The 12,164-nt window shown below is 34.1% G+C and overlaps 1 protein-coding gene across 1 annotated transcript in view; it reads right to left on the reverse strand.

The window, feature by feature from the left end:
• The window catches only part of LOC117409315 (F-box/LRR-repeat protein 17-like), a 263,989-nt gene that overhangs the window by 77,366 nt on the left and 174,459 nt on the right, over positions 1–12,164 (reverse strand). The window contains exon 8 of the mRNA XM_034015154.3: positions 3,479–3,555. Coding sequence (XP_033871045.3) covers positions 3,479–3,555 — 77 coding nt within the window. The remainder of the gene's footprint in view (positions 1–3,478; positions 3,556–12,164) is intronic.

A 12,164-nucleotide genomic window follows, 5' to 3' on the forward strand; every position in this document is an offset into this window, starting at 1 on the left:
TGCACGCCCAATTTTTCAGTTTTTTATTTGTTAAAAAAGTTTGAAATATCCAATAAATTTCGTTCCACTTCATGATTGTGTCCCACTTGTTGTTGATTCTTCACAAAAAATTACAGTTTCATATCTTTATGTTTGAAGCCTGAAATGTGGCAAAAGGTCGCAAAGTTCAAGGGGGCCGAATACTTTCGCAAGGCACTGTACATATAGATATATAGATGCAGTATTTTTTCACTGCACATTCTCTACTTAGGAAATGTGTATATAGCCTATACGTAGTGATTAATATTCTCATCTGTTTTTATTTATTTATTTATTTATTTATTTTTTTTACATAACACTAATGGAATCGAAATATATTCAAAAAATGAAGAACATTTTATAATTAAACAACTTTTGAAAACAAACAATAAAAGCTTTAAAAATAATTCAATGGGAATGTTCATATATAGAACTTAAATATCCATAAGAATAATATCAACATGAATTTAAGCATTTTGCATTTGCAAGAGGGTGTCTTTAAAATACCTAAACGCAACACTTTATTATATATATATATATTGCGAACCGCATTGTTTGCTGTGTGCTGTTTTTGCTGTGTTTGCTTTTAATGGAATAAACTTATAAGAACATTTTTTTAAATACAAAATCACAGTGGTCCTGTCCTATTCTTTGAGAGTGTGACCTGTCTTGGTGGACGTCAGTTAAAAACTGGAAGAAGCAATCGTGAGTCCACATAGACTTCTTTCTTTTCTATATACCATAGCCTTATGGTTGGCACCTCGCGGAGGCAAAACATTGCAGCACATTATATTTTTTGACATGTATTTGGATACAAAAATCAGATGTTCGTATTCGCTAGGAATTACAAAAATACCATGCACCTATTTACCACCTCACCAGAAGTTGCACGACAGTGTAATAAATGGCAAATGAAAACAAGCTCTGTGTGATATGTGAGATTTAATATATTAAAAAAAACACACACAAAAAAAAACACAGGATCAACACAGCAACACATTTCCCATCATCCTCCTGCTCACATGTTTACCAGTGAGCAGGAGGATGATGGGAAATGCAATTCTGAGAAGTCCATGCGGGTACATGTGAAGCCATCTTGAGGCAGGGAATGCAATTTAAAATTTAAAAAAGTGGTCAAAATGTTAAAAAATAAATAAATAAAAATAAATAAATAAATAAAACACACACCTTAAGTAAACAGTTGTAGCAACACATGTAACACAATAAAATAAAAAGGTCCTTATGTACCCTTTAATAAGTTACTAATCTTAAAACAGAGGTCACATGAGGCAAAAGGTGACACAAAACACAAAGCAAGTACCGATACATTTTAAGCAATGATTTTAATCATAGAATCCAAAAACTGACAAATAATACATTCTGTTTTGTCAGATTAACAGGAATATTTAGTATAATCATCACAAGGAAGCACCAGCTGTAAGATTTTGGTTTCTTAGTCTAAAACTGTCCTATTCTAATGTAAAACCATTCAATATACAAAGGCCACATATGCACAGTGGCAACATTTATCAGAGTCCCACTGGTGTATTAATAGACATTTACACAGCAATGTCTCCCCACAGAATGTAAGTGACACTACTGTATATAATATTGTCTAATGCTTTGTACGCATTGCGATTTTTCCTGTCACTCACTGCCAGTCAGATTTGGCCTGGGCATAATACATCCATTCAGAGGCTACAGACATCTCATACTGTAGCAGCTGGTTACATGAGGTGTTTTGTAGTGAATTGTGCAGCAAGTGTCGAGATTAATGTGCAAAGGAGTAAAAGATACATATCTACATCACTAAAAACTCATTTCCCAAAATCTGAGCATGGATTTTCCAGTCATTCAGCAATATAAAAAATAAAAAAATAAAAAATAAAAAAAAACCTGAAGTAGTATGGTAGTCTGAATGACCTCTTTCCTACTATGTATGTGAACTGCATATTTTAGCAACAATTTGGAATGTGTTCAACAGCTACACTTAACTCTCTAATCTTAAGAATTGTTAACAAGCAGATCCTGTCACAGAACTAATATAACAGGTGTGTAACAAAAAAAGCAGAGACTCAAGAACTAAAAGAAAAGTTAATCAACCAAACAAGTTCTCTGTTTAACACACTGCAGGGATCAACCCAGGGATGGTCATTCAATGCTGTGAAAGCAGCAAAAATAAAAGCATCGAAATAACAAAATATTATTTTCCCAATGCAGAGAATGCTCTGTCTAGGTACAGTAAATGGCCTCAATGAGTCATTGGGCTATGAGGTCCTTCTCTTATTTGGCTGCACACAGTGGAGTAGTGCTATATTTAGAAGTCAGGGGTCACTATTATTTACATCCCCCCCACCAACAAGTGTACCAACTGATTACAAATTCAGACAATCAGGTCTTGAGGTGTTATTGGAAAGCAACTAGACTTACAGCTATTTATATTAAAGATAAATAAATAAATACTGTACATATTTTCATAACCAGTTTCATACACTAATACACACATTATTAAAACGTAGTTATTGTTATTATTATTATTATTATTATTATTATTATTATTAATCCTATGTGTAACACTCCCCTGCTCCCCCTTCTCATACATTGAATTGTTTGGTTCAGAATTGGCTCCTCTCACTGTCCTACTGCAGCTGCTTAAGAGCGAATGAGACTGAGGTTTTGAAACAAAAGTGCATCCGTTTGCAAAAAAAGATGTGTAAGGCAACAGGTACCCTTTATTTGTTTGTTGGATTGAGTTTTATCTTTTAAATAAATGTTTAGCTTATTTTAACTACATTATTTCTTATATATGGGTCTAAAAATAAGAACTGCTCCAATTACTACATCTAATTGTAAAACTCTGACACCTCAGCACAGCGTTAATACAGGTTCCCTTCACCTCTCTTACACATTATTCACACCTGTCCTTCCAGACCAGGCACGCTATATTCAAACTTTTTTCATTATTTCTAACAGTTATTGTATTCTTTGCTTATTTGTATGGGTTATTCACATGTATATCTCCATATATTAACAACAGGAGCAAAACAGTTCAATATTCTACACGTGAAGTACGGAAGCGGTGCTCTCCCTGCCCAAGAGACGTGGGGGGGCGGCGCTCCCCCCGACCCCCCAGCACTACACTCCTGGCTGCACAGTATGCCTATCATTTTCTATGAACAAAGATGTTCTACTTGCTACTAATGTTACAAGATCCCATTTCCCTTTCTTTAAATTTAAATGTTAATAGAATATAAATGTCTCTCTTCAGCCCTGATGTTAATCCATGAAACTGTCCATTCACTCTAATACACAACAATAACCCTTTGGATATGGAAGTAATAAATAGAGGTTTTTAAACTGTAGAAAACAAATGTTTTATTCAAACATGTTTACAATGTGACCAGGATTGTGTTCAAGAATGGTGTGTATATGTTAAATACAGTACTGTACTGGTACTTACCATAGTCAGTGATTTTGCATGATACCAAGTATAGTTCTTTTAGGCTCTGTCCTTCCTTTGCTATAAACTCCACACATCTGCAATAAATAACAAAATGGTAAAGAAAAAAAAAATCTTCTTAACTGATAAGTAATTATGACACTGTTGTAAAATATATACAGAAGGGTAACATGATTTTTTTTTAAAATGTTATTATCATAACCTCTGTTTAATTATCATACTACAACATGTGGTGGTTAACTCTTTAGATCTTACATACGGCACGTTAATTAATTATTGAATTGATATTAAGACAAATCAATGAAATCAAACGCCTGTACATGCACAAAACTTTAATTGAATTCAAAATATTAACATTTCAAAGAAAATCAGTAAAGAAATCTGTATCCACACGCTGCTCTCAGCGGGCTTCATATGTAGACCGCAAGGTCATGAAAAGCCCTCAGCCGATTTTAAATAGCAGGTAGCAATTAATTTTAAATGGTCCTAATGTTGCTTTTTTGATGTCAAAGGAAACTGCATTGCTTAGCAATTTTAAACCCAAAACACACTTTTTTTTTTTTTTTTTTTTATCATTTCCAAAATACCACACAAGAAATCTATCCATCATAATGTGTGCAACAATTATTTATCTAATGGCGTCCCTAATACTGTATGGGATTTACCCCCAATGAAACAAAAAAAAATCTGTTAGTTGTCAAGGCATATATTAAGATTATCAGAGTTGTAGTTGTAGGATTATACATTAGGCTATATCTTAATCAATTTGTTCAGATTTATGTTTACAGTTAACCTTTTATGATGGATTACTTTATTTAAATTTATTTATTTATTTATGTTTTGTTTTATTTAACCTTTATTTAATCAGGAAAGTCCCACTGAGATTAAAATCTATTTTTCAAAACACAACAACACACACAATTCAAATGAACACAACCAATACAAACAAGTTAATGAAAATGATGAGAAACAATTTAGGAGCACCGGCCAAAACAAAAACATGTCTCTGCTAAACAGATGTCCATTTTATGTTTAAACTCCTTTAAAAGGTATCAAGACAGCAAGACTCAGTTCTTCCTGAAGTTTATGGAGCCAGAACATTGTTTGCTTTTTTCCCCCAATTCCATACCAACCCTAAGAACTGAAAAAAACTTAGAAAAGTCTAAGATCTAAGACTATAAGTACTAATTTGGTGTTTTACTGACAGCCTTATAAACAATCATATATCATTGTTTCAGTCTTTGCAAAGATAAATAAGTCAGACCAGCCCATTTATATTAATCACAATTATGAACAAAATAACCCAGGCTGGTTATAAACCTCAAAGCAGAATGGTACACAGGATCTAGTTTTCTTAAGACCATGATAGTAGGCACTCTATAAATAATGTCCCCAAAATCAATCATGCAAACGTAATCAAGATCACTAAATAAACTGATACTGTAAGGAGAGACAAAGACAGATAGAGATAGACAGCACTTCAAGCATTCATATATATTTTATGTGGCCATCTGAAGCTCAAATTCTTAAATCCCTCTTAAAGAAGCTGTATTGTTTATTGAAACCAAACATATAGATCTCATGTGCAAAACATGCTCAGCCTCCAGGTTCAAATGCCTGCAAGTAACTGGTAAACAGGTGCCTGCTCAAAATATTAAGTCTGGAGGTTTTTGTTTCTTGCAGTCAAAACCCAGAGATATGGCATTAGTGACAACTGAAAAGAACTAATGAGGAAATATGTCTATTGTGCTAGCAAAAACAGTGGCCCGTGGAGACCTTGTTACTGTTTGCCATGCACTCAAGGACCAGACAAAGCTAATTAGACAGACATCCATTGGTAAGGCTTACACTTTTAAAGCCACTCTGACTCAAGTTTGAGGATCGAGGTAAATGGTACAACACAAGGTGCATTAAATGAAGGTTTTTGATCATTTAAATGCAACATGCACCTGTGTCCTCTGTGCCAGAAGTGCACTCTTTATTAATGAATACCCTTTTTGCTTCTGGAATGGCAATAGAAAAAATACAATAAAAGCACGTCTCAACAACTAAAAGGTTTTTGGTTGTATTTTCTTAATTTTTTTTTAAAAAAATTATTGATTTACAATATGTTAAAATAGATCTATTATTATTACAAGAATAAACCGCTGGCGGTAGCAGCACCACCAAATAATATATATAACACATCTATGAAATAAAAATAGAATATTGCTGTTTTAGTGCAAAAGCATTATGATTGAGTTTTAAATTGTATCACTGAAAAATAAAACTATTATTTCTTTATACAGCTATGGCCAAAAGTTTTGCATCACCCTATAGAAAGAACTCATTTTGCTTCATAAAGTCGAATGAAACTTGCTGAATAATGTTACGTTAACATACTGAATTACATACCGCTTTGTTGCTTTCTATATACTTAACAAAAAACTGACAAATTAAAGAATGTGTACTACTATTATGGCTTCTGGTAGATTTTTGCAATGTCAATTTGTAGTTTCTTTGATTACATGATGTCCAATAAAAGATCTGAATTATGTTCATATCATTTTTGTTTTTTATGTCTCAATCCTAAAATTCTAAGTGCTACAACAACACTGCATACAGGATGTTTGTTGTTACCCACATTTCCAAGAAAAGCTGTGTGAAACCAATCACATGCTTAAGTAAGTATTTCACACCTTTAAACTTCAGTAATATGAACATTACATACAGTAGTATTTAATGTTTTTAGATGTTCATCCACTTGTTGCAGCTCAACAGAAACAACTGCTATGCATACCATCATGTATTGTTTTTTATCCTCTAATCTACAATGCATTGTTTTATGTTCAGTGGATACAACTTAAGACTTCTTTAATCAGGCTGCTTTAAAGGGGTTTCCATGGTGACAAACACACTCATTTCTGCAGAGGACTGATGTACTTGAGGAGTGGCACTACTGTGGAAAGCAGAAGCACTAACAATGGTTAGAAACGCTGTCACTGACAGCGAGTGATACTGACAACACAAGGGGTTCAAATTCCAGAGGCAGAATTGGATACACTGATGGAGCATGTTTCCTTATTTCTAATCAGCACAGTATCTCTCTATGTATGTGATGTTTACAGATAACTATTTTCTTTGTATAAAGAAAAATAAATATGAACAACAGAGAAATGTAATATTGTCAGTTTTGGCCATTTTAAAAGCATTGAATCACTGTATTTATCGTGCTCTTAACTGTATTATTACTTGTACTGTGATACTTGAAATGTATTTGCTTTCAATTGTAAGTCGCCCTGGATAAGGGCGTCTGCTAAAAAATAAATAATAATAAAATAATAATAATAACTGACGAAGCTGAACATGGATAAATTACCTTGATATAGTTATGACTTGCACAAATACTATATAATCTGCACAGTGATGAAGAGCGAGTACTCATTGTGTCATTCTACATCCTAAAAAAAAAAAAGTAGGCAGTGTGATTACACTGTATATGATGTTTGTCACAATAGATGCAGCCTTTATTAACGCTGTAGTTGGGAGCCATAGTGATGAGATGGCTATTTGTGTCACTCCTTAAGTGCAAGTGCAATTGTATTGTGGTACAAATGGGAGCAATTGCCACACCACATTATAACCGGTTTTGTGGTATAAAGGGACACTGTCCCTTACTTTATATTTATTTTCTGTCCTTGCAGTAAAACTGGTTATCTACCTAACTGAAGCATCAGAAATCTCTGTCAAAAATGTTCTGAAACAAAAGTTTAATCCAGATCGTCATCTGAATGAATGGAAAAATAAATAAATAAATAAATAAATAAATAAATAAATAAATAAATAAATAAATAAATAAATAAATAAAGGTGGGGGTTGGTATCAGTTGTGCCCTTTAGGGAAAGAAACTACAATACCGTATTATTAGGAATTTCATATCCTGGCAGGCCCAGATTGGGTTTAATTACAGGTCTCATTTCTTATTCTGTGCTATGTAGTTTATGATTGCTGTTTACATTATTCTTTATTTTTAAATTACAGTCTTGGGGCCATATTACAGAACAATTTCCTAACTTGCTTTCCTATCTTATCTTTTATGTGATATTACACATAAAAGGTCGTTCGTTTGCCCCTTTAAAAGCAGACCCAGGACACAGGAAATGGAGTTTTAAACGCTTACGCGCTATTTTAATACACAGTCAAAACAAAACAAACACCTAGTTCTAATGCACACTAATAAACACTTATGCAGGTCCCTGACTAGCTCGCAGGACGGCTAAGCCGTTTACCTGGCATAAAACAAAACGCAGTTTCCTTTTTGACTGCTCGGAAACAGAGCACGTCTTCTGTCTCCTTCTACTCAGCAGTCCAGAGCAGTTTAGCTGCCTCTCTTAAATACCCTGCACCTGGTTTTAATTTACAATCGTAACCAGGTGCAGGTGATAATTAAATAATAAAACAATTAACAAATAATTAAACAATTAACCAAAATGTGCATACGCACATGTTTTCTGCAGGGAGGATACTAACCCCCTCCCTGCTGTGTTACACAAGTCACAGGTGGCGATACTTTCCTAACTGCTCCATTCTATCCTAAAGTTAGGAATTCCTATCTATAGGTTTAAAATATTATCGAACGTTAACAGTTATCTACTAACAGCTTATCGAGTCTGAATCCAACTACAACGGTCACAGCTTGCGTATAACCTTGTAAACATAGTCATTATTATTAAGAAAAAAGAACATTTGTGGGTGATTAGTTTATAGATAATATGGTTCTCGTAACCGCAGGAGTTAAACAAAAACGTAGGGCTTTAAACTTCAGCAGAGAAGAGAACGATGTGCTGGTGGCTGACGTTGAGGAGAAACAATGTATAATATTCGGAAAATTTTCGAGCACACTATCAAATGAAATGAAGGAAAAGGCTTGGGCAGAAATTGCTTTGGCCGTGTCTGCTGTCTGTGGCAACCCTCGGACAGCTGATGCAGCGAAGAAGAAATGGTGCTCGACATTGAGCGATACAAAAAAGAAAGGATCAGCGCTGAAAAAAGAACTTCACAGAACGGGAGGGGGTTCATCTGCTGTTACACCGGCTGAGCAATACTGAGCAGCGGATTCTTGGGATAATTGGACCAATTTGCACTGAAGGTGCAGGCAAAATAAATGATATAACACTACAATACTACCATAGTTAGGCAGTATCAAAATATGTGTAATTAAAATATGTGTTTTCATTACATTTGTATTTTGTAATTTGTAATGCAAATGCCAATTTTTAGAAGTGTTAAATACATTTCCTGAGTATTTTGTTCAACCCTGAATACTACCAATACAAATATAGGCTTTGGGATGTTTAAAATGTATGTATGAAATTTTCACATTTTCATTATTCATTTAATTTATTTTGCTTCTTTTAAACATGTAATCGTATAGGTATAAAAGGAGGAGAGGTAAAAAGGACTGTTTCAAAACGAGTCAGAGGGTGCCTGTGTGGGGACTGACATCCATCGCAGTTTACACCACCTTTAGGTACATCAAATGTATCAAATAAGCTTGCCTACCTACAAATTCCTGTCTTTTTTTTTTTTTAGAGAAATTGATTTAATCACACACTACAGTGTTATTTATCTTAATTTTGAATTATCGGTAGGCTAATTAAAATACCACAAATTTAAACTCAATCTTTCCCATTGTACTTGTAATGTTTTAAAGACCACGATAGATAGATAGATTTTGTTAAAAAAAAAAAAGTTATTTATATAGTTCCTTAACAGCAAGTTCAGAAATGTAATTTGGGGTTATAAATGGATTATTTTTTAAAAAGATTCTTTTTTGGAGATACTCACTTAAATGAAGTTTCCAAAACTACAGAGAAGTGAAATTTCTGGGAAAAGACACATTTCTACTTACAACTTGTCTTATTATTATTTATAAGTGGCAGAACTTTGACAGCTCTGCTGTCGTATGGATTTATATTCACCTGAAGCACTTAAATATATATTTATAGTTTCATCAACACCTAACAAAATTCTGAAGTTGCCTTTTTTAGAGCCACCAGGTGCCTCAACTGTAGGTTGCTTCACTGGTTGTCACATGGAGACTTAAAAATATGACAATAAACAGGGAAATGTCTGTGCTTCACATTTTCTCTCAATAAAAGTATAAGAACTTGTCATGCTAGCTCTGCCTGTTAGTGTAGAAGTAAGCAAGCAGGGTTGACTAAAGCAGAAACTCAAACTTGATGCTGATGCTTGAGTTTCTCTTCAAAACCCTATGCAAGTCTTTACAGTGACCCAGGGTTCAGATTATAAGGGACTGACTTCCAGCTTTAATGCAAATATATTAATGTGACAGCATTGTTTGTGCCCAACATGGAGGCTTGGCACAGCAGGAATGGGAGGGAAATACAGTTTACTTCAATTATGAATAGAAAAGTTAAAAAAGTTAAGAGCATAAATGAGTTCTGAGAAAACAGGCTCTATCTAGCTCTAGATTTTTACACAATCAACAAGTTGGGAGGCAACACCCTGGCAACCAGTTCAGAGAACAAGAAGCATTACTTTATTATTGATTTACAGTACATCATGGATTAAGATTAGCAAAAACTCTTCTTAGCAAAATACAGAAACAAATGCTGCTGACTTGGACAAGGAAGTTAGAAAATGACATTTTAGCTTCAGAAGTGCACTACAAAAACTGGGATAAATTCAGTAAAAAATATCCAAGGTCTGACAAATGTGAAAACATCCAAGGACAATGCGTATCTCAGCTGGAATTCTAAACTTGCCTTTTGTCTTAATTTAATAATACAGTGTAGGACAATGATGAAAGTGGAATACAGACCTTGTTCTACTCAAGACTCTTGCAATAAGTTTGTCCCATAAAGTGCCCCATATGTGCTGACACATACCTGATATACACCACCACTTTACATCACGCAGTTTATTTGTTTAGTTAAAAAGCCTTTTTTTAAAAAAAAAAAACTTCCAAAGCCCCCTCCCCCCCCCCCCCCCCCCAATAAAAATGAAGAGCCACTACAAAACATTTCTATGGACCACTAGCAGCTCTGTACCAGCATGGGCCCAAAAGCATGTACCGTTCCAGCTGCACAACAGAAACCATTCAAACACCCTGGGCTCTAGATATTGTTGCAAATACTATCAACTGCTACAACTTTTAATTTTTGCAGAAACTGCATTGCAATTCCAGACAGTCAATCCTAGCACAGAGAATAATCTTTGGAATAAACGTAAAAACAGCAACAGCTTTGAGGGACCATCTGGAATTTACTGACAGACAACAGTTGGGAAAGTGGACCCTGTACAGTTACCACAGAACAGGTCTTTTTCACACCTCCACTAGAGCAGAAAGGATTCCAACTTAGATAAAAAAAATAATTTACTGGATTTTCTAACATATACCATATGGCCTGGAATGACCAAACACTATTTACACTGTTCATTATCTTGCACATGTGTATCTATTACACTGCATTCCCTTCACAGTTTAGCTACTTAAGGAATGAAGCACAGCAGACTCCTATTTATTATCTTCTGACTTGTAACCCAACTCCATTCTGTTCTGATGCACAACAGAGAAAGCAACTTCTTCCCCTACTCCCCACTCCACATATATATCTATATATATATATATATATATATATATATATATATATATATATATATATATATATATATATATATATATATATATAAATTCCAGCTCTATTTATAAAAATGAAGGTAGAATATTGTAGAATATTTTAGATATTTTGTGCAACAGAAAAAGTATGTATGCATTAAGAAATGGCTGCACTGTTGTCTAACACATAGTTACTGTTACAATGTACAACATTCTCACTTACAGTGAAATCTATCTTCCATAAAAGCAATTTAAAATGGCAAAAAAAGAACACTAGGCAAAGTTTATGAACACATACCATTTAGGTCGCTAAATTATACAGTATTGACTGCCATTATAAAGATTCTACTTTAGTTTTACACACTAATGTAACTGTCCTTACAAAAAACTCTTCCCTAACCTATATAGAAGAAACATGACACAAGAACAAGTAATTGGGTTCTACATCATTTTGTTGCTAAGTGGTTCAACCTTTTGCTCGATCTTATAAAGCCAAATATATTGAATCCTATCACTTCACATTTTCAAAAGCATATGGGTCAAAGGAAATAGTCAGGTATGCTTCCTACGTTTATAGAAACCTAAGTATATTGTTATGGACTATGCAAAACAAATGCTAAAATTGTATTTAATACCAAAAAAAATATCAACATTTCCACGCTGAACAAAACACAGGCCTATATAATTACAGAAACCTTCATGTACTGTATGACAAGATTGCTTGTAGCACACTGATTCAGAAAATCAATTACCATTACTTTATCAGGCTTTGAAATCATTCCTAACATATTAAAATACCTGTAGCTTTCATTAACCTTTGTTTCTGATCCGTCCCCTGTGGCCCTAGAAATCCAAAACATGACTTACAATTCTGAGACAGGAAATACATTTAGACCTTTCTTACTCATGTAGAACTGAAATGTCCCCAAAGCTATGGGAAAAAAAAAAAATCCTCTGCCGACAGTTCGGTATTAAACTGCTAAAACATTAATAATAAAAGGCCCAGGAGGCCACAAGTGTCCTGGATTTGGAAATGACGACTGAATGGGATGTCAGTCAAGTTTG

This window comes from Acipenser ruthenus, chromosome 1 (genome assembly GCF_902713425.1).
Source record: "Acipenser ruthenus chromosome 1, fAciRut3.2 maternal haplotype, whole genome shotgun sequence".
Lineage (NCBI taxonomy): Eukaryota > Metazoa > Chordata > Actinopteri > Acipenseriformes > Acipenseridae > Acipenser > Acipenser ruthenus.